At 48.6% G+C, this 22,839-nt stretch overlaps 1 protein-coding gene across 5 annotated transcripts in view; it reads right to left on the reverse strand.

Moving 5' to 3' along the window:
- The window catches only part of XXYLT1 (xyloside xylosyltransferase 1), a 188,728-nt gene that overhangs the window by 4,541 nt on the left and 161,348 nt on the right, over positions 1-22,839 (reverse strand). For 4 of the 5 annotated variants that reach the window (XM_019650452.1, XM_019650444.1, XM_019650471.1 and 1 more), the window contains one exon: positions 11,561-13,173. The exons of the other annotated variant lie outside the window; for it this stretch is intronic. In XM_019650452.1, the coding sequence (XP_019505997.1) occupies positions 12,777-13,173 (397 nt within the window). In that variant the 3' untranslated portion in view covers positions 11,561-12,776. Of the gene's footprint in view, positions 1-11,560; positions 13,174-22,839 lie in introns of those variants that run through there. 5 annotated transcript variants of the gene reach the window in all.

The following is a 22,839-nucleotide window of genomic DNA, read 5'->3' on the forward strand; positions in this document are numbered from 1 at the left end:
TGTTATTCAAACTCTTTCTAAGGTTATCGATCAGTCCTGAGACTGTAAATATTCCCTATTTGCCAGTGGTTTCTTCTTTTTATCAAAGCATTGCATGCAAAATGTTTTTTAAGTCAAACACTGCTAAAAACTTATTGTTTAAAAGCCAGCAGTGCCTTTTCTCCCCTTCCTCATACTTCCTCAGAAACAATCTCTTCCAGTTCCTTTAATTTCCTTCTATTAATTACCTCCATGTTTCTAAACATTATGCTTATCTTGCTAGCCTTGGATAATCAATTTTATATATTCTCTGTTAAGTTGTTATTATAGTAAATGATGATTTGAGATATTTTTACATCTCTTCCCCTCCCTCCTTACATTTCAAGTTTAAAAAAGCTATAGTAGCATTTTATTAATAGGATTATGATGATACTATTCACTGATGGGACAAGTAAATGTATTTTCTTTCTTTAATCAAATGAAAATGATTAACTCCCAAACAGAAGTTTTTGTTTTCTTTTATTATGTGGCTAGATCCTCCTATACCCACTAAGGCCAGTCAATATAATTTTTTGGTCAAATGTGTCACGAACTTTATGCATTCCATTTTCCCTCCTGGCCCTTCCGAGCTCCTACTCCAAACTGCACTGCTGTTCTCCAGACACGCTGTGCAGTTGGGTACCCACGTCCATCCTCAGTTTGATTGGACACCCCGCTGCCTGGATCCTGTACATACATCACCCTCTCTGGTTCACTCCTTCACTGTGGTGGAGATTTTCTTCCAAAAGCTTCCTGAGAAAATATGCATGGGAAGCAAATGTTCTGAAATTTTGTGTCTGAAAATGTCTTTATTCCATCCTTATACTTGACTGGAAGTTCTTAGGAGTTTCTCTTTATCTCTGGCATTCTTAAATTTCATGTTGATTGAACTGACATAGGCCTTCTTGCATTCTTTGGACTGAGCACTATGTCCTCCAGGTTTGGATACTTCTATTATTTCTTATATTTTCTTATGTGTCTTATAGTCTTCCTTTGGTAATACTCTCCCTACTACTTTCTCTGGTTTCTCTTTCTAGAACTCCTAGTGGACCTTCTGAACTGACCTTTTGATTTTTAAAAATCTTTTCTTTCCTGTTTTCCACTCTTGTCTTTTCCCCCCTATTTTCTGGGGATTTCTCCAAATTTATCATCCAACCTTTTTTTTTTTTTAATTTTAGCTATCATTGCCAGTTTCTAAGACTATTTTATAATCTCTGGCTATTCCTTTTTTCAAATGGTTTTCCTTTATGATTCATGGATGTAATACCATCTCATCTTTCTGAGGATATTGTAATTTATTTTGACATTTTCTTTACCTGTGGACATTATATGTGCTTCTTCTGAGAGACTCTTTTTTCGGATTGTTTGTATTGATCTCTGTCTTTTGTCTTGGAGGCTACCCTTAAATATTTGAGGGAACTTGACTGTGACATTGTGTCCAGATGCTACAGAAAACTCTGGGGCACTAGTGGGACTCATGAGCTTCCTTGTGGGGTGATCAGGTGGTCTGTGGTCTTTTCATTTAGGACCCCCAAACATCAGTAGCTACAGGCATTACTGGGCAATTCAGATTCTCCAGAGGCTAGAAGGTTCCTCCTCTAACTGCAGGCCCAAGGAAAGAAACTTGGCTGCTGGGTTTGGGAGCTGGGCTGGCAAGAGGCTGGGGAAGGCCCACGTTTCAGTGCAAATTCTTGCTTAGTCTGTTTTTAGTCAGGCTTTCATCGCTGCCCTCCCACTCTCAGACTTTCCTGGTTCATTCTATCCAGAGAATAAAGTTCCAGTCTTCTGAAGGACTGGGGAAAGGTACTTATTGGTGGGATCTATAATAGGCAGGAATTACTTCTCCCTACACAAGTTTTCAAAACCCACTCCCTGTTTTCAGCCCCCGTTTCCCTGGCTTCACTCCCACCTTTCCTATCCAGTGCTTCCCACTCCTGTTCCTCACAGGGGCCCTGCAAGGTAGATCAGCTCCCTTCCTGCCTGCAGCTTGTGCCTTCAGGCATTAGCTCAGGGCTTTCCCTCTCTAAATCATTTGTCATCATCTACTTCCCATCTTCATATGTTGTGGTGTGGGGTTATAGACATCTCCTCACTTGATCAGATTTGGAGTTTTATTTTCGGCTTTTGTTCTCTTTTGTTTTGGGGGTGATTTTTAAGAGGAGACGGGAAGACACTATGTCCTCAACCATCTTGAAGCCATAAGTCTACTCTCAGATTGATAGCCCATAACCACCTCTCCCCCGAACTCCAACAGCATGTTTGAGATCTAGACTTGGTTGTTTTATAGATTCAAATTTGTGATCAACAGGACAGGATTTATTCCTCTCCCCTAAAAATAAAAATAAAAATAAAAAAAATAAAAAAAATTTCTTCTCTCCAAGTCTTCTCAATCTTAAAGGCATCCACCAAATTACTCGAGCCAAAAACACAGGAGAGAGCCTGATCCCCTCTTCCTTATCCCCAGCCTGCCTACAGCTCTAGTCCTCGGCAAGCGCTGGATGCTCTCCCTTCAAAATATATCCTGCTTGCTCACGTCTCGTTGCACATTAATCAGTCACCTACCCAAGCCACCATCACCTTCTGCTTAAACTATTCTGTCACCTCCTAACTGGTCTTCCTGCTGATGCTGTTGCCCACCTACAATCTACTCCCTACACAATGACTGGATCTTGTCACCTCCCTGCTTCAAATTCTCCAGTGTCTTCCCATCACATTTAGAACAAAACCCCAACTCCTTCCTGTGACTGATGGGACCCTACATGATGTGGCCCCTCTCTCTGACCCCACCCTCCTCCTTGTCCTCAGCCACACTGGCCTTCTGACAGTCCTTCTAACAAGTTTAACTATTTCCTTTCTCGGTGCCTTAGTCTTGCTCTTCCCTCTGCCTGAAATCCTCTAGGCTTCACGAGGCTGTCTCCTCATTGTTCAATACTTGGTTCAAATGTCACCCACTTATAAAGGCCTTCCCCAGCCAGCTGTCATTCTAAAGCAGCACCTCCCACTCCAGTTACTATCTGTCTGTCCAACGGCTCTTTATACCCCTCAACACTGTGTAAGATGATCTTGCTTGTTTATTTGTCTACTTCTTTGTCATCTGTCCCTTCCCGGTAGAGATAAGTTCCATGAGGACAAGGACACGTTTGTCTTGATCACTGCTGTATCTCCAGTGCCTAGAACAGTGTTTGATACAGAGTAGGAACCCAATAAAGACTTGTCAGGAGATAGAATAGTTGGGAGCCAGAAGTCCTTTGCTGTAGTACCAGTTCTACCATTTGCAAGCCAGGCAAGATTAAGCACATAACTTCACCTCTCCGAACCCCAGTTTACTCTATATGTACAATGGGGAGTAATAGTCCCTTTCCTTTCCATCTTGGGACGGGGGGGGCATATACTGCTGTAAGGCTAAATGAGGTGGTGAAAGCAAACACACTCCATAGAGCTCGTTATAAACCACGAAGTCCTCTGAATACATACAGAACTGTTGCTATCTTCACTACTTCCGCTATCACCCACACTTGTCCCAAGAGGAGCTGGAAGTGACAGGAGGGCTGGGGCGGGATGAGGATACCTGGGTTTAATATACTGATTTCAGAATGAAAGGCCCTACTGCCATTTGCACAGCAAGAAGAAGCTGGGGAGCATCTCTATAGTAGTCAGACACCCCAAACCTGAGGCATACGGGGCTCCTGGGCTGACCCTAGCTGGGCAGTATGGTGGCTCAGGCTCTGCAAGCTGAACCCAGAGAGGGCTTGAACCAACATAGTATCAAATTGCAACCAAGGGCTTCATGGATTGCACTCACTCAGCTATAGACAAGAGCATCTGTAGTGTTCATTGATGACATTTTTTAAGAAAAAGAAATCACAGTAAGTACCTTTTGGCACTGGTAAATATTATCTTGGTTGGGTCAGGCCAGTTGCTTCTCCATTTTACCAAGGTCATTAATCTTCTCTTAAAGAATGTCAACCATAATTAAAAAAGAAGATACTGTCTTGCTTTCTAATGTTCCTTTCATTAATCCCCGTCCTGCTCAGAGTTTTAGCCCATGTATGTGGTTTGATCTGGAAACTTACCAGCACATGAATCAAATCTCTGCAGCAACGTGGGTTTCTACCAAGCCACTCTATGTCACCTTTCCAGCTGGGCCCAGCCTGATACCCCTTTTCCAAACAACCTCCCTCCCTCCTGTGTCTGTTTGCCTGTGGGGTGTTTAGCATGGCCTTTCATAGTACTTCTTATAGGAAATTGAGAGTACCACATTGACGGGGGGGAGGGAGAGTGATGAGAGTATGAAATAAGTTTTCATAAGATCCTGGTCCTGAATTTGTTTAGAGAGGAGTCTCCCTCCTAGCAGTAGGCAGAGCCTCTCGACCTGGGACCTGAAAATGTTCATGTGGAGGGAGTAAATATTTCCCATTGGGGTTAGTTGTGGAGAAAAGGGCAGTCAATGGGCTTGGAAATCCAGAACCTCAGGGTGATCAGGGACACACAGGTCAGGCCGTCCATCTCTTGCTCAGCTTTCATCTCACGCCCTCTCACAAGAGGTGGCACAGACTCTGCTGGTTCACCTCCAGTGATGTGGAGCTCACCACCTCCCTAAGCATGTCTTCCCCACTCTACCTGTCGTTCAGGATCATCCACCTGAGTCCCACCGAGCAAGGCTAGGAGGATACTTGAGGGCATCCTCTGGGAATTTTATGGGCAAAACAAGTGTCATAGGGACTATTGAGTCCCAGGAATTCATTAGCTTGATGAGAGGGCAAATATGAACACAAGGTATTCATTAAATGGGGACCCAGAGGGAGTTTTCCTGCCACGAGTGGTTACTTCTGGGCCTTCACCCACGTCCTCCAAATCTGCCCTAATGCTAAGTCCTCCTGCCTGCCCAGTGCTCTCCCGTCCATCCTCCTTTGGGCCCTACTGGGATGCTGTGAGGTGGGCAACTCTGTGCCTGTCTCCACTCTTCCCTCTTGCTACCCAAATCCACTGGCACCATTTCTCTTTTCTACTGAAGGTGTGGGCATGGTTTTCACTTACAGTAGTTTCATGGTATACAGTAGCCACCCCATCTGCAGTTTTGCTTTCCAAGGTTTCAGTTACTCTCAGTCAACATGGCCTGAAAACATTAAGTGGAAAATTCCAGAAATAAACAGTTCATAAGCTTTAAATTGCTCGCCATTCTGAGTAGCGTGCTGAAATCTCTCACTGGTCCACACAGGACATGAATCACCCCTTTGCCCAGCACATCCATGCTGTACACACAGTACAATAAGGTGTTTTGAGAGAAAGAGAAGAGAGAGAGGGGGCGGGGGCGGAGGAGAGAGAGACCACATTCGCATAACTTTTATTACAGTATATTGTTATGCTTATTCTATTTTATTATAGGTTATTGTTAATCTCTTTGCCTATTTTATAAATTAAACTTTATCATAGGTGTGTATGTACAGGAAAAATACATAGAGTTCAGTACGATCCATGGTTTCAGGCATGCACTGGGGGTTCTTGGAATGTATCCCCCATGGATAAGGGTGGACTACTGTATTTGTGCAAACAACAAAGATTTAATGACACCCACAGTGTGCCAGGCACTGTGTCAGGTGCTGGGAGCATGAGGGTGCCAGAGGTCCTGCCTTCAGGAGTTCACAGATTACGGGCAGAATTGGATGATTGAGGAGACAGAAAGATTATAGTGGTGTCTGTGCAACAAACCCCTGGGCTCCACATGACTCAGTCTCAGCTTTTTTGTGGCATCCAACAATATGTAGCCCAGCAGTCAATCTTAAATAAAACAGCAAAGTCAATCTGGATTTGTGTTTCTTGAAAAAAAGTATAGGTGATCCCATTCATAACCCCTGTCCACAAGTGTCACCATCTCATATTTTCTGCAAAATGGCCATGAGACCACATCACTGAGAATTTCTGTTGGAGTGGGGACTGACCCACCCTCTTCACCACTGTGACTCCAGAACCCAGCTCATAGCAAGGGCTTTGTTTGTATCTATCACACACACACAAATGAACAGTGTCATAGGTGGGTTGTCAGCTTGGGTCCCCCTTCTTCAAAGCCCGTGCTCTCTGCACAGAATTCCTTGGTCTCTTCCCAACAGTGAGCAGCAGGCAACCCCAGTGGAGGCCCGCAGCATTGACCTCATCCCTGCAAGGGCAGATGTCTCCTTGTGCCTGGTGGCGTTCTTAATCCTTGGAGAGCATCTATCTACCAAGGTAGCCAAGGCCCTGCTCCTTCCTGCTGAGTGGCATCCCTATAACCTGTGGTGTGCCCTGGGCCACACACAGATCTTGGAAAGCACAGAGGCAGGTTGGTTTCCGAGTCCAGAGGGGAAGGACAGAAGATAGGGCCTTCTCCCTACATACAGCAGAAAACCTCCCCTGCTGGCCATTGGGACTGGCCTGGCACCGTGGGGCACGCTGCGCTATAACAGTGTCACCATGTAGAAGCAGCCTGCACAGGGAGCCTGGGCCTGGGCCTGGACTCCCACTCAGGGGAGGGTGCCAGGAAACCTGGGTTGGGGCGGAGCTGCATCAGGAAGTGCCCTGAGCTGAAAGGCCAGAGTCATTTAGAGGAAGCCAAGGAGGAAGATGCAGGAGGCAGTGGGAAGCCGGGCCTGCAGAGGCAGGGCCTCCGGAGTGGGCACTGGTGTACTGCCCAGATCCCCCTTCAGACGGGGCCTTGTTCCCCCAGGAGTGCTGGCCGCTGAGGGCTCAGAGCTGAGGCTCTATCCAGGAGTTACCAAGCCAAAGGGAGCTGCCTCCCCCAAGGGGGCCCTCTCCCCGGGGGGCAGCTCCTGAACTGCTCCCAGGCTCCAACCAGGGCTTCTCTGGAAGGCTGCCCGAGCTATGGGGCTGTGTGTGGAGCCAGCCGAGGCCTTCGCCATGACTGCCTGCAAGCTCCCACAGAATGCTTCCCAGGAAGACTCCTGCACATGAATCCCCATCTCAGAGCCTGTTCCCTGGAACGGAAGCCCAATGGGAAGAAGTGGGGGTGGGGGGGGGGATCATAGCACACAGTGGTTTGGGCACAGGATGAGAAGGTGGGAGCCCCATCTGGGAAGTTTCAAATCATGTGGCGAGGCAGGAGGGTCCTGGGCCTCCTGGGGGTGGAGGCCACAGAGGCTCCCCAAAGGGATGCCTAGAGGAGAGGGCTGTCGTGGCTTCCTGAATTAGAACTAAGGTGAGTTTTCCTGAAAGGTGGGAGAGGCTGAGATGGATCCAAGTTTACTGTGAAGCTACCTGCCCGTGACCATGAACAAGAACTTAGATTTATCAAAGCATGTGTTCACTTAGCCTTGAAAGACTATTGACATTTCTGCCACTTTCTGGCTCAGGCTGCCACCTGAACAGAAGATTACTACGTCCCTGACAGCATGCCTTGCAAACACAGAAATTCTATACACACCTAGCAGAAACTCTCAGCCCTGGCTTTGTGCCTTCTATAAAAGCATTTTATGCTTTGGGCAGTGCCAGGACCAGGCTGGATGGGAGTCAGAGGTTGCAGCTTCCTGGCTGCCTGGGGTGTGAGAGAAGAGCCTACCTGAGAGAGGGCAGGACGCCTAATGGGGATACACTGGGTTCTATCCATGAGGCAGCTTGGCTGTGGAGCCAGATGGCTAGGACATGCCCCTGGGCAGGAGTTGGGCTGACGGCAGAGCTTTCATGGAGGGAAGCCTGGAGTATCCACCCTGACAGCCTGTGGCACTGGGGACGAGCTGAGCTGCAAGAAAGCGAGGGTACGTCTAGGGCCTTGAAAGTACTTTCTTCTTATGGGCTATCTTACGTACTACTCACAGCCGTCCTGGGTGGGTGGCAAGGCCAGGAGCCAGCTGAACTCTCCCCAGCTCACAGAGGTGTGCCCTGCTGGTCAAGGTCACATAGTGAGGTCAGACCAGAGCCCAGGGCCCCTGCCTTCCGATCCAGTCTCTCTCCAAGGCAATGTGATACCACTCACACACAGAGCAGCTCTAACTCGGGCCACAAGTTTTGGAGGACTCCATTGAGATCACAGGTCCGCATTCGTGTCAATGCGTAGAGACCCGTGAACCTGAGCACAGTCATGCAGAGAAAGTGAGGGCCTGTGTTGGTGAGAGTTTGAAGGGGTGACCGCCTGGAGAGCAATCGGCACCATTGAGGCAGGAATGTCGGTATCTGCAAACCTTACAATCTAGCAGTTTAATTCCTGGATATACAACACAAAGACATTCTGACCAGGTCCAATAAGGACTGAGGACAAGGGTCATTTGTGAGGGGCCAGGGTGGGGGTGAGTAGGTGGATGGCAGATTATGTGAGTTCCCATCCATGTGGGCAATAGTGGGTAAACTGTGGCAGGAGCACACCACAGCATAATGGCAGCAGTTGGGTGTGTGCATAATAATGGGGATAGATCTTAAAAACGTAGTGCTAAATGAAAAAGAGCGTGAGAACATTCTAAGTTACCCAAATTAAAATACATGTACACAAAACAAGAATACCATTTTGCAAGAACACAAAAAGATACCTGGTAAGATTAGAATGATTGTCCATTGGGGGATGGGAGTGGGGTGTGGTGATACATGAGAATAAATAAATGAAACAAGAGAGGGGCCAAACTGGGAGCAGTGGTGGGAATGGGTCATGCATTGGGGAGTGTCACGAGCTCAGTGTTCTGTGCCTGAGCTCATACATAACGGTGAAAATGAAGTGGAAGGAAATGGTGGAAGGGAAGTGATGGGGCCTTCTGGCTTTACCCATATCTCATACCAAACAGCAGACCAGCCCAAGCACCCAGGGAATACATTCCCCTCACCCTGCAGCCCCTGCACTGTGCCAGGCATGAGTAGGTGCTGGGGGACATGCAGAGGTGACGTCGGCAAGGTCCCTGCCCTCAAGGGGCTCACAAACCATACAAATGTTGAGACCAATATGCAAATAACAACATATCAGGACAGCCTACAAGCAAGTGTCTGGTCATCCACTGGGCTTAGGAAAGTGTCACCAGCAATTTAATATGCCCCAAATGGCTGTCATTTATTATTTAAAAAGAATGTTTTAAACACTTGTAGACACAGACAACAGTATGGTGTTGGGAAGGGAGATGGAGGGAGGATGAAGAGGGTAAAGAAGGTCAAATATATGATGATGGAAGGAGGCTAGACTTTGGGTGGTGAGCACACCATGCAATACACAGATGATGTATTATAGGCTATGCTCTTGAAACTTATATAATGTTATTAACCAGTGTTACCCCGATACACTTAATTTTTTAAAAAAGAATGTTTTCAGTAGTAACTGTAAGAATTCCCTTGCATCTGTATATCATTTCTCAGCTTCCCAAGCCCTTACACCCTCTTTTCTTCCTACAATATTCCTTGGAGGGAGCTCTTATTACCTGCATCTAGACATGGGGAAAGAGTGCCCTTGTTTGTCCAAGATTGCCCAGGTACTGGGGGCAGAATGTGGATTCAAAGCCAGGCCTTTGTCTTAGGTGTGAGGTTCTCTCTACCGTTTATCACCCGATTTGTTCAGAAATCTTTGCTGGCCCTGCCCAACCTCTGGGCCTCCCCATGTTGGGATCAGCCAGGAGGTCTTAGAACGTGCAGAAGTTTGGCCTTCCGACAAAGCAAGATGCCGAGTCACAGCTGCACTTGCTCCCTTAAACCACAAACCTCTGTCACGCTCCAGGTTGGGGACCGCTGGGCCAGGGCACCAGTCTTTAGCTTCATGAGATGCTATTGAAGGGGAAGCTGTAGTTCGGTTTTGACACACCTGCAAGAATAACTCTCTCCCACAAGCCCGTGAGCTTTCTGAAGGCCACTGTGATTTGTATACGAGCAAAAGATGACGGTATCAGAGATGAAAGCAGAGTTTGGAGATGCTGTTATTAGGTCACTTTTATTTAGAGAACTAGGGCATCCATAGGGAAAGTTGAAAACTGAGAGCCCACTTAGCTGGGATTATATTTCCTTATGGTGATGATAACTATATAGTGAGCTGTATAATGGCCAGGATGATACTTGTAATTGGGTGAAAGGCGGGTGGCTAAAATTTTAGAGCATTTATTGTTTATTATAAAAATAATTAACATTCACTATGGAAAATATAGAAGTAAATACAGGTGAAGGTTAAAAAGCACCTTAATCCTACTACCCGGAAATGTTCTCTTTTCAGACTTCTGTTCTATTCATACCTACCGGCATATGCTCTACAGTGAAAATTTTCCTAAGACAAATTAAGCAGAGCACAATTAATTACATTTGTGTTGCACTGATTATAACAGGAGTTCAATCAGAAGTCAGCCTTCCAAGACCTGTCAAAAAGCTGCCATGGGAGATAGAGCTCAGGGGCATATGGTAGCTTTGTTGGTCTGACTGGGTTACCTGTTGGGTGTTACTTTGTTGCTCACCATGGAGTTGTAAGGTCAAGGCCACTGGTGACAGAGGAAGGTGAAACTCCTGAGTAAGTGATCTCAAAAGTCAATGAGGAGGTTTTGTTTGGCTTTTGCCCAAGTAGTTTATTTTTTCCTTGCAATAAAAAAACACTTATACTACAGAAACATTTTAATTACTGGAATTATTGCAAAAAAAATACTTTTGTTATTGTGAGTCTAAAATTCTCTTGCATTTGATTCACTTTTTTTTCCCCATTGAAATCATTGCTTTTATTTTTAATATGGTGTTTGAAACACATGATTTTTTTAGGAGTTGAACTAATGATACAAAGCATAACAGGCTTTCTCTCTTTTATACACACATACACACATGTGTGTGTGTATGTGTGTATATATGTATATAATTTTAAGAATGAAATTAGGAGCATACTGTACATACAATCTTATATTTTGCATGCTGAAGAGCACATTGTAAACATTTCCCAAGGCATTAACTAGTCTTCAAAAATATGATTTTTAATGCCTAAAGTATACCATTGTATGGATGTAACATACAATATTTATCTACTCTCCTGTTCAACATTTTAAGTTGTTCCCAATTTTTTCTATTATAAAAAAATACTGTGACAAAAAATAATTCCCTGTCCACATCTCTCATTATTTTCTTACAATAACTTTAGAACCTTAATCACCTTCATAAGTTTTTCATGAGTATTATTGGTAGTGTATATAAATCCTCCAATACGACGCTTGGCACACAGCAGGCATTCAATGGTTGGTAGCTATAAGTAGGAAATCAAGTACCTAAGAGAACAGACTGATTCTGTCAGAGCTGAGAGTTAGGAGAAAAATGTGCTCCACATCATCAAGGGTGATGTCATTGGATAGTTTGGGGTAAACAGAAGAAAAATGAGGTTGTTTTCTCTCCCAGGAGCAGAAGGGCCTGCCAATCCCTAGAACGAAATGATTCTCGATTTGAACCCAATACAACACTACTACCCTCCCCGTAGTCTGCTCTCCCTTAGTCCTCGGAGACCTGCTGTGCACTCGCTTAGCTTAATCATGTGGAGATGGAGATTTTGGATGACATTGATTACACTCTCAATTCAGCACCTTCATGCAGTGGAAAACTGTGATCAGAGAACAAACAACGTAAGTCACTGTGTTCTCAAAGATTATTTATTAGCTATTCTCACTCATGGCAAAAAGAAATAAAAAAGTAAATAAAATTGAAATAACGTATGTTGAAAATCCAACCCTTCTTCCCCAAGGAATTCAGCTGGACTCTACAAACTGGATCCCCAGGAGTTTCCTGTTTGTAGCTTACTTACAAGGGAACTCATGAAAAGAAAAAATTAAGAAATATTTTAATTTCTTCTAAGGTAAGAAGAAATTAAGAAATATCTTAATTTCTTCTAAGGTCCAGGGTCTGACATGGTGCAATGAGGAAGTCAGGAGGATGATTTTTTAAAACAGAGACTAGAATGCCTATAAATCTACGAGCGACAGCCCGTCTAAGCCACACAGATACACGTGAGCAGGCTTGGCTCCCCTTGGGAATGAGTCTTCCCAGTCCAGACAAATCCACTGCAGGTCCTTGGGGAGGGCCGACCTCTGTTCTTTTGATGGAGGATTTGATTTCCCAGCACAGCCTGGTCATCTGGAGCTGGCTTGCATGAATAAGGGATAATGAGGTTCTGTGGTGCAGCTGGGCGGTAAGAGCTGTAAAGGCTACAGTAATGAGATCAGCTTTCTGATGTGGGCCACTGCTGGTGCTGAAGGCCCTCCCCAGAGAGGTGGCAATCTTTACACCTGCAGCATGCAACATGAGCATGTAGCCTCCTGGGGTGCACATGTGGAAGGTGGGCATTTGTGTGGATGCTTAAACTCTGGGCCGGCTGTGAAAACCCTGGCCCACTGGTTCAGAGCTCACTGGGAGCCGCGGCTGTGCTGTTTGTGCTCTCTTGCAAAATGGAAGCCTATCAATTTAAAAATAAATTTATGTTTGGTCCAAGGAAGCCTGGTTCCGAAAAGGATTTCCATTCCTCAGAGACTGAAGGCAAAGGACACTGTTTCCTTTCTTTCCTTCTCTTCAAACACCTGTTTCCTAGCCCACCGGATGCTGTCTGAGTGTGTGTCCTTTGTGATGCCTGTCCCCCTGGAAGGGAAAGGCCCCAAGCACCAAGAACATGCAGGCCAGTCCTTGTCACTGGGTGGCCTCAGGACAGTGACCCATGGGGTGGAAGAGCTACAGCACCTGATCACAAGGGTGTCCCTGCAGTGTCTCTCAAGGGGTTCAGACACCACCTCTGGTCCCAGAGGCATCCTTTTCCTTCCTTCAGAGGCAGAGGCCCGAGGGCATGGCAGGTGAGGATGTACCTAGACTTCTGGGATAGGGGTGTTGCAGTTTCCATGGTAGATCCTGACATGGCCGTCGCACCGGAAGTAGTCCTCGAAGACGTCACTGTAGCCGTGGTCCCTCCACCAGGTGCAAAGCTGCCGGTTCCAGGTACAGTCCAGCACATGGAAGAGCTCCGGATGTTCCATGCCAATCATGGTGAAGAAGTCCTGGTCGCCGAGGTGACCTCGGAAGTGGTACTTGTCGGCCAGCTGCTGCACCTGCGCCGGCTCCAATAGGCGGCTGTAGAGAGGGGACTGGTGCATGGCCTCCAGGTTCAGCAGCATCACCCCACTGTTGAAGCCAGGGAGCCCCTCGGGGGGAGGGCCCCCAACCCGGGTCTTGGGGTTCTCCTGGCGGAACTGCCAGAATGTATGCCTGAGAAGGGGAAAGAGAGCAGACTTAGCCTGGTTTGTGGGGGTACAACAGTTCGCCACTACTATTTCCCTGGGTCTTCAAAGCCATCCTGAAGGGAGACATCATTTTACCCGGTTGTACAGCTATGAAAGCTGACACAACCTGAGGTTCAGAATCTGCGTTATCAACAAGTGGCAGAGCTGGAACTTGGACCCTGGTCTCCTGAATTCGAGCCTCATGTTCTTCCCACCGTCCTCTGCTACCACAGGATGACAGCATCACTGTGCTCGCCAACACCTGCACAGACCTAGGACGCACCAACACTGCACTAGGTCACCATGTTTACTCCTCACCACACCCCTATGAGATGGGTGCTCTGTGAGACGATAGTCACTTCACAGCTGAGGAAACCGACACACAGAGAGGTTCGGTAACTTGCCCAAATTCACACGAGGGACTAAACCCTGGAATCTGGCTCCAAAGTACACTTTTTAAGATAGCAACAATCCAGGTGGAACTTTCTACCCCCTTATCTTGAACAGGAGAGGAGAGAGAGAGAGAAGGGAGGGGAAGCAATTGTGAATGGTGATCTGATAAAGATGTAGGAAGCTACATGGAGCCTGAAACAAAAATCATGTTCTGCTTTAGAGCGAGCCTCATTCATTAACACCCCGAGCCTAGCATTTCTGAAACATTGGGCAGGGGCTGGAGGCTGGAAACAACTCAGGGCTTATACCCATGGATTAGGTGAAAGTCAACTGTGGAACAGACAGGTAGAATTATGGCTACTTTAGAGGGACTGTCACCTCAATTTCAAATTCTCTCTAGTCAGATTTAGAAATCCAGTCTAGAACCACAGTTCATGGGATGTGAGAGCCAGCCAAGGGGACCCTACCAGGTCCTCTATCCAAATGCTTCCATTTGGAAAAGGGAAGGCAAGACTCAGAAACCTCCCTGAGGTGACACGGTTAGAGTGCTGGCTGTCCTGCTCTCCAATCTCTCTAATGTCCATTTCTTGTGTGTGTTGTGAGGGGTGGGCAGCAGGAGAAGGCGGAGAGTCCCAGGTTCCATATCCCCGAAGGTGCAGTCACAGCAGAGGGGACTATGACTTGTGGGAAACAGAAAGCCAGAGGGCACTTTGTCGTGGGCTTCAACCCTTCCCCAGAGTCCTTAGGGTGGGGAATACATCACAGCAAAACCAGCTCTGCTCACAGCCAGGAAATGCCAGCCCTCCCACATGATAGTTCTGACCAATCACAGAGTAGGGTCCATGTGGTGAAGTGTTTAGCACAGGGGAAGGAAAACCAGAGACCTGGCCCAGGGTGGGCCACAGTGGACCGTTTTCTAGTTCTAACACGTGTCTCCAAGTCTGGGAATGGAGAGACCTTTTCTGAGGTCTCACATATCACAAAGGGCGCCGGGAGTTTGATCCTGGCAAGAGGGAAAGCATTCCCTCTGGACATTCTTACACGTGGAACACACAGGTTCATTGTTTGAGTTTTGCCATAATTGGACTATGAGTGGAACAGAGCTCTGGCGCCTGCTTGGTGATAACAACCTTGGCAAAACTAAGTTTCCCAAGCAAACGGAGACGCTGGAGTCTTTATCTAACTGCACAAGACCGCAGTGATGGGATTGCAGATGGGCTGCAATGCAGTTCGGCAACTGTTTGTTCATCTTACCATATTTCTTCCCAATGGTTAATGTCAGTTCCAGGTTGCAAACCCACTAAAGTTCTACCAAACAGACCTGGGCCACCATGCATGATAGAGAAGGGACCCTCCAATTAGGGGAGGGGTGCCTTACTGTCACGGTGTTGGATTCATGCCTCAGGGGTGACAGCAGAAGCATTCACCAGGAGGAGAGACCAGGGGGCAAAAGATAGCAATGGAGAGGCAGAGCGGTGCCTGCGGAGCTCTCAGACACCTCATAAGCCATTGAGCCCACCCATTGTACCTCCCCCAGGTTTCACTTCCTTCTTTCCCAGAGGACCAGGTAGTGTGAAGTGTGGGGTCAAGTCAGCCTCTCCTGGGTCTGTGAGGTCTCCCAGGACCACCACTGCCTGCCTCTACTTTGTAGGCACCTCAGACAGTGCCGGGACAGCAGGGCCTCAGGAACGATGGAGTGACTAGCCAGGAATGGTGAAAGGTCGGCGAGGCTCAGGCTACATAGCCTTCAATGTTGTCTGCAATCAGGGGCAGGAAGGTGTCAGGACACAAAGTGGCAGCTGCAGAGAGAAAACCTGCTGCTTCACTGAGCATGCAATCTGCTACTGCTAGATCTGCTTGGGGTAGGAGAGGAGCAGGGAACAGTGAGAGGGTGCGTCGATGTTTTAAAACAGTTCAGAAGGGTTTCTACTCTTGAGAAAGCAGCCCTGGGCACCCGTACCAAGCTCAGCGGGGAAGCTCCCCCAAATCTTTCCTGCCTAGCAAGAGTGGCCTGACATTGAACTTAACAGGGCCACAGGTAGAGAAAGAAGGACAGAATGTCCTTCCTGGTGGAGACCGTAACCCAGGTGCCTCTTTGGGAACACAATGCCTGACACCATCAGGACGAAGAGGCATTTTATAACAAAGAGGCAGAAAGAACCAGGTATTGGACATCAGCACATTGTGATTTGTACGGAGAAGCAAAGGAGGGACAGGAAATTAGAAATGTAAGCTGCTCAGGGTGTCTGCTGAAGCAGAAACACAGCCTGAAAATAAACCAATGATTCTCTAAGTACAAGATTATTTCCAGGGTGCCCTTGTCCAAAGCATTCCTACTACCCCAAAACAAACCCAGAAAAACGGAGGACTGGAGGGTTTCTCTGGCCTGCATGTCTGCTGGTCCTTATGGAGGAATTCCACCAGCCTTGAGGCAGAGACAATGACACAGGAATGTGGAAGGGATTAGAGCTCATGTAAGGGACCCTGATCCCATGTGAGATGGACTGATGAGGTGGCACCATCAATGTTTCACCGGTTGCAGCACAAAGAGCAGCGTAAAGCCCTCCTCCTTTCTCTACCTCCGCCCGTTCTCCGGGCAGCACAGAAACATTGCTACTGCGTTTTAACAGGGAGGGAACAGAGGTCCTCAGTTTGTCAGGGGTAAGGCCCCGACACGAATCCAGGCCTTCTGATCACGAGGTCTCTTACATCTTTGCCTCAGATCCCATGGGCTGATGTTCCAAGCCGCAATGCTTAGATTTCAGATGTTTTTCTGATTTTGGCTAGCACACCCCAAAACTAGGGGCCCTGGGGACCAGGCCATCAGGTGATGACACTTCTGCTGGTGCTTCGCTGACTCAGGAGTCAGACTCAGGAGCTACTCTGAGGCAGGCCAGAGAGTGCCCAGCCCTTGTTTTCCTAACAGGTGCTGGGGCTGACTATATATTCACACACACACACACACACACACACACACACACACACAGGGCACTGCAGTGGCCCATGCTGAGGCTGCAGGAAACTTCTGTATGAATGCAGATCTGGTTCTGAGTCCTGGGGCTTCCAGAAATTTCTCTGACTTCCCATGCCCACAAGCTCATGTTGCCCTGCCTAATTGTCTGGATTTGGGCCTGTGCAGGGGCTGGGTCTGTCCTCCACTGTCACCTGGAGACCCACACTAGAGCAGATAAGGTTTCCTCCCTTTTAGAAATAACTTCCAACTGCAAACCAAGCCCCCATGCAGAAGGTCCATTGTAAACACAAAGGCCATCCAGAAATCAGTGAGGCTTATTGGGAAAATACAAATTAAGATTCTTCAAGCACATTTTTCTAGTTATGAGTGGTGAATTTTCTAAATGTTTTATATCAAGCATATACTCCTTAATAATCATAAAAGACTATAAAAAACTAGCAAACTAGTTTTCATGAAGAAAACCTATCTTTAGGGAAAGGGACGTTTGAAATAATTTTGAAAAGCAGTCATTTCCTCCTTCAGGTGTTTCCCTGATGATCATTGCCAAGGTCACTCCAACAAGTCTCCCAACTAAAGACCTTGGCCAGAGAACCTATAACTCATGTTCTCCAGAAAAGAACACACAGTGCCATGAATAACCCCTTTCTTCTCCTCCTGCCACTGCAAATCAGAGGCCCTTCTGCCTCCCTGTCTCTTCATGATTTTTTTCTCCTGTATTGGCCCTTCTTAGCTCCTAAGGCTCAGAGTTTTCCATTGTCACTTCCAAGAGGAAAGAAACAAGGATGGAATACACACTGAGCCTTGGGCAACTGCACAAGGTTCCCCAGGAAGGTCCCGGAAGCCTGGGCTGTCTCATGCTGAGTTCAAGCTGTAGGCTCTTGGGCAAAGAAGGCTCCATTTTTAGGTCTGAGATTCACGAAAACAACATAACGTGCGGCACAGCTCCTTGCTGTTTCTTACCCCTGGAATGTTCATCAGGCTTGAGTGCAAAGTCCCCAACGGGCAAGCAAGGCTGGGCCTCCGCCTGGAGGAAGCACGCTGTCTGGATGCTGTCTAATCAGTGAAGGCCGGAATCAGGAAACCCTATTTCCCTTATGCCCGTGCTTGCGTACCAGGCCCAATTAGCTCTTGTTTGACTTGGAAGGGACTCTGTTTTCCAGGCCTCTGAGAGGAAAGGCCAGGAGTGAAGAGCAATGCTCGGCAGCAACCCAGTGTTCCATCCACCCCAGGTCCTGTGAGGTGACCTGGGGATAGTTCTGGGTGATGCGGGGCTGATTTCAGAGCAATGGTACTGTGTCACTATCCTGCCTGGAGCTAAGGCTGAAGTTCTGTGAGGCGGATGTTGACTCTTCATTTCTTTGGGGGATCCACTGTCCTGTGTTATCACACTGGAGAGGGCATGGACTGCCTGGAATTGTGGGGCCACCGCAAAGCTTTAAAATGTGCCAAGAGTCACAACTGATCCTTATTAGGATCTCTTGCTCGCAAGCCCTGAAGCAGACAGGTCTCCAGCTCTGCTGGACCGAGGGGGTAAGAAATATTCCCAAAGTCACACAGGCTATTTAGTGGCAGGATCAAGAGAAGCCCCTCATAGAATCATAGCCTAACAGAGCCTGAAGACACTTAGAGATTCCTAGTTTTACAGATGAGGAAGCTGAGGCTCAGAAAGCACCCTGCCCATAGTCACACCTCAGAAAGGGCAACCCCACGATCCCAGGCCAATCATCTGTGCTTTTCCACAAATGCCTCTGCTCAGAGAAGGCAACTGCTCCCTCCTACCCTCAAAACAGGCCCTGTGGCGAGGTGCACAGCGCCACTCAGACAATGCCAGCCTTTCAGGGGGCACAGAGCGTGTGCTTTCTGACCTGTCAGGGACTACCTCCTCCAAGCTCAATGCACCTGCTGCTGGAAGGGGAGCTGAGCATGCAAATGGCCAATGGGCCCACTTGGGGCAATAGGAGTTAAATAAAGCAGGCGGAAGGCGTGTCCTTGCCCTTGTTTGCAGGACCTCATAAGAAACATTTGTTTGCTTTCAAACACCAGCCCTGCTTGCAGGCCAGCAACTGAATATCCAAACCACAATCTGCCCAGAACTGAGAAAGGAGGGCAAATGGGGGTTTGAGACAGGGCCCTCTGCTTCACAGACTGAGAGGCCCTGGCAGAGCTGGGAGGCAGTCCTTGGTGCTGGAATCAGGTTACTGGGGTATTGCAATCCAACAAGGACCCTGCGAGGGAGGCACACGGCAGGGTTTCCTCAAGGCCCTCCCCCACCTTCCAGAAGGAACCAGCATCAGGGCCTCCTGTCCACCCCTCCTTGCCCTCCTGCACCACAGGCTGTGCAATACTCCTGCTTTGTAAAATCCCGGCATCTCTGCACTGTCTGCACCAGCCTGAGAGAACGGGGGTTCATGGAAGTGAGATGACCGGAGGAAGGCCTGGGGAAGGGAAGGGGGGGAGTAGGGAGAAAGGATATATTCATTTCCTGAGCATACATTCCCAAAGTCTACGTTTTTCTCTAACCATGCCACATTAGAGCCTTCAACTGGGGGAGGGGGTCACGACAGGGCACCGGGGAAGCCATTACATGAGTCAAGCTTTTTAGAGAGCTGACTGTCACGACCCATACAGTGGGCCCTTCATTTTTGCCTACCAGGCTACTGAGCTCTCCATATTTGTTTCCTAGGGCTGCCATAACAAAGTCCCACAAACTGGGCGCCTTCAACAACATGCATTTATTCTCTCCCAGTTCTGGAGGCTGGAAGTCTGAGTTCAAGGTGTTGGCAAGGTTGGTTCCTTCTCAGGACTGTGAGGGAGGAATGTGTCCCATGCCTCTCCCAAGCTGTTGGCGGTTTGTTGGCAACCTTTGGCATTCCCTGTAGAAGCATCACCCCAATATCTGCCTTCATCTTCACCTGGCATTCTCCTTGTTTGCACATCTGTGTTCCAATATCCCCCTTTTATAAAGATAACAGTCATGTATTGGATGGGGGCCCACCCTGCTCCAGTATGACCTCATCTCAACTAATGACATCTGCAACAACCCTGTTTCCAAATAAGGTCATATTCTGAGGCAATGGGGGTTAGGACTTCAACATATGAATTTGGGGGTGGGAGGGAGACACACAATTCAGCCCATGACATATTCTCCAACAATGAAGATGAAGGAAAATAGTACAGCTCATCTTCACCTGTGTTCTTACTGTCCAGACTCAGAGGACACCTGTGGGGTCCAGAACTGCCTCCGACAAATTCCCTGACCCCTCACTGCCCACAGTGGGCTGAGACAGGCAGCCATGACGGGCTGGGCCGCCTCTGTCCAGGTGTACAGAAGGAGGTGGGTGTTGGTAGCTGGACACACACCAACTGTGGTGCTGGAGGTCATGTGGCCCTGGTTGGCCAGCAGAGAGATGCACAGAAGTCTACATGGCTGTGTCTCCTAGTTCTTAGCAAAACATACAAGAACAGAGAGCACACTAAGGTGAGAAAAGAAATTAATCAGTGGTCAGCCAAATACTTTATAGAGCACCTACTAGACCCAACTGATATGGAGGCAAGTAGAACATCCCTGCCCTCAAAATACTAGTGGTCTGGCAAGGAGATGAGACTCCATTGTGAATATACCAACAGTGGCAGTCATGAGATGACAGGGGGTCTGCATATGGAACCCGGAGACCTGGGCAAAGGACCAGCTATGTGAGCCACTGTGCCTCTCGGGACCTTAGTTTGCTCATCGATAATATGGGGATGGAGATGAGAAACCAATAGGGCTGTCATGGGACTCCAAGGAGCAAATACATGCCCAGACTCTGCCCAGTGCCACGCCCATGAAGAGTGGCCCTGACTGTCACTGTGGGTGCTCAGCCACAGACGGGCCAATTCCCCGCCCTGCCTGGGCTCTTCCCAGGGTGTGGTGGTACCTCAGAGACCGGCCCTATTCCAACCAGCCAGCTGTATAGAGGTTTCTGTTTCGACATGGCTTCCTCCTTCAGGGAGCCTGGAACAATAAGGGCGACACACATTGTCTGTCTCATTCACAAGGCTACACCAGCTATGGCCATCTCTGTGGAACTCTGTAAAACCTGTTTCCTGGAAAGTTGAACAACCCTGTCAGTAAGGCCTCTGACCTGTCACAGGATGGTCTGGCCAATTCTGAAGGCTGGGGGCCCTTTTCCCTGGAGTCTACTGGAAGGGCTTCCGGTCAGTCTGTGGTCTCCCATGGCATGGCACAGCCAGGACCCTGTGCCCCCAGGGAGGGTGTGGTGCCCTTCTCTAAAGCGTTGGTCATCTTCTCATGTACCCAGGGAGCAGGTGTGTCACCTAGCCTGCTGTTCCCCAAGCCCAGCCATTGGCCACATGGGCTTCCTCCCACACCTGCTGCCCCAGAGCTGTGAACACAGGTTAAGGCTGGGGCATTCACTTCACAATCCCACAACCAGCTCTGGGGCATGGAACTGGGCTAGGCATATCCATACCTGGGAGTGGGAGAGGAACAGGGGACAGAGATGATGGAGGAAGGAGCATTGGAGGGTACGACCAGACAGATGGAGCTCAGACGGGCTGCAAGCCTGGGTTACTATAGCGATCATGGAGCCGCTAACAGCCATGGCAAGGCTGGCAGGAGGAAAAGGGGAATGACCCGTTAGTCCTGAACAGGTGCCAGTGAGAAGACTAGCGGCCTGGAAAGGCCCAGCAGATGGCTGGATATAGGTCACAAACATAGAGTGCCAAGCAGGTAGGAGAGAATTCTGGAGAGTTCCGACTTTATGGGATGGAAGAAGAGGAGGCAGGAAAGATGCAGGACCTTGGAGTAGCCTGGCCACCTGTCCTCCACATGGATGACCTGAGGGCCTTGTCTGCAGTGGGAACTCCGAGGAGCCACACGGACCTCCAGCGGGACCTGCAGGCCCACTGTGCCCACTCTAACCTCTGGTTCCCAGCCCTGTGACCCCGGCACCCAGCATTCCTCTCCACCCCCTTCTCCCCATCCATTCCAGTGGGTCTCCAGGCCTTCTCTCCCCCATCCTATGCCTTCCATTTGAACACATATCCGAATGGAATGACATCCCAAACAGTGCTTCAGCCTCTCCCCACCCAAAGTGGAGGCCAATCCTACCACCACTCCCCCCTGCACCTCAAAGATGTACACTGCCTCCCCCACGCCCCACCCACTTCCAGAACTGCTCCCTACCATCCATCGTAGCAGCATCATCAGTCTGGCTGCCTCCTTGCCCCCTTGTTTGTCACCTCTGCCCACCACTCATACCCTCTTCCTCTCTGCTCCATCCCTAAGGATACCCTCAATAATTGAATGAACATGATGACGGCCTCCCCTTGGCCTCAGAGTTCTTCAAATCCCATCTGAGCTACGCACTCAGCTCTCCCTCTGTGAACCTTGCCACCAGAGGCACTCTGTTCTAGTGAAAGGGAACTGAGACAGAGCCCCTCTGACGTAATATCCTGCCCTTCCCCCTACAGACCCACTCTTGGCCCCTTGAGGGTCTCCGGGGCCACCTCTCCCTAGTCTAGATCATCGGTCTTTCCTGGATCCTCCTGGCTTGCCACCCAGTTGAAACCCCCAGCATCCCACCGCATAGGAAGCACACAGTGATGAAAGCTGCAGAGGGTGGGAACTTGGAAATGCTGCAGGAGGTGACAGAGACCTTTGAGAAAGGGAGCGACTTAGAGGCCAGACACCTAACACTGGGGAGAACATGCACGAGGAAACCGACGCAGGGAAGGCAGGTGGCATCTCACAACCGAGCGTGGGCAGCGGGAGAGCCAAGCAAGCCTAGACGAAGAGGGAAAGGACTAGGTACGCCAGAGGAGGGCAGAGCGAAGAGAGAAGAGATGCAGGGTAGCAGCAGGGTGGGAGCTTTAAGGAATAAGAATCATGATAACGGCTAATATGCAGTGAGTATTTACTCTGTGCCAGGCCCTCAATGTATTAACTCCCTTAAGGTTTGTAACAAACAAGGAGGAAAGTGCTGTTATCTCCATGTTACAGATGAGGTGAGCGTGGTCGGGAGATGTGAAACATCTGCCCAAGGTCACAGGAGTCAGGAAGAAGAGCCTGCCAAGAAAAGGGAACTCCTGGGATACGTCTGACACTAGAGGACGGACTGAAGCGGGTTTGAGGGGGGTGTTAGGAATATTGAAAAAGCTCATTTTTGGTGAACTTTAAATCTTGGGAAGGTAAGAGGTGAAGTAATCTATGGAGCTAGAGGGACCGGGATGCAAGTAAGGATTTGTGAAAGAGAAATAGTGTACATGGCCCCCTGGGAAATG

The sequence above is a fragment of the Hipposideros armiger genome, unplaced genomic scaffold, assembly GCF_001890085.2.
Source record: "Hipposideros armiger isolate ML-2016 unplaced genomic scaffold, ASM189008v1 scaffold_8, whole genome shotgun sequence".
Classification (NCBI taxonomy): Eukaryota; Metazoa; Chordata; class Mammalia; order Chiroptera; family Hipposideridae; genus Hipposideros; species Hipposideros armiger.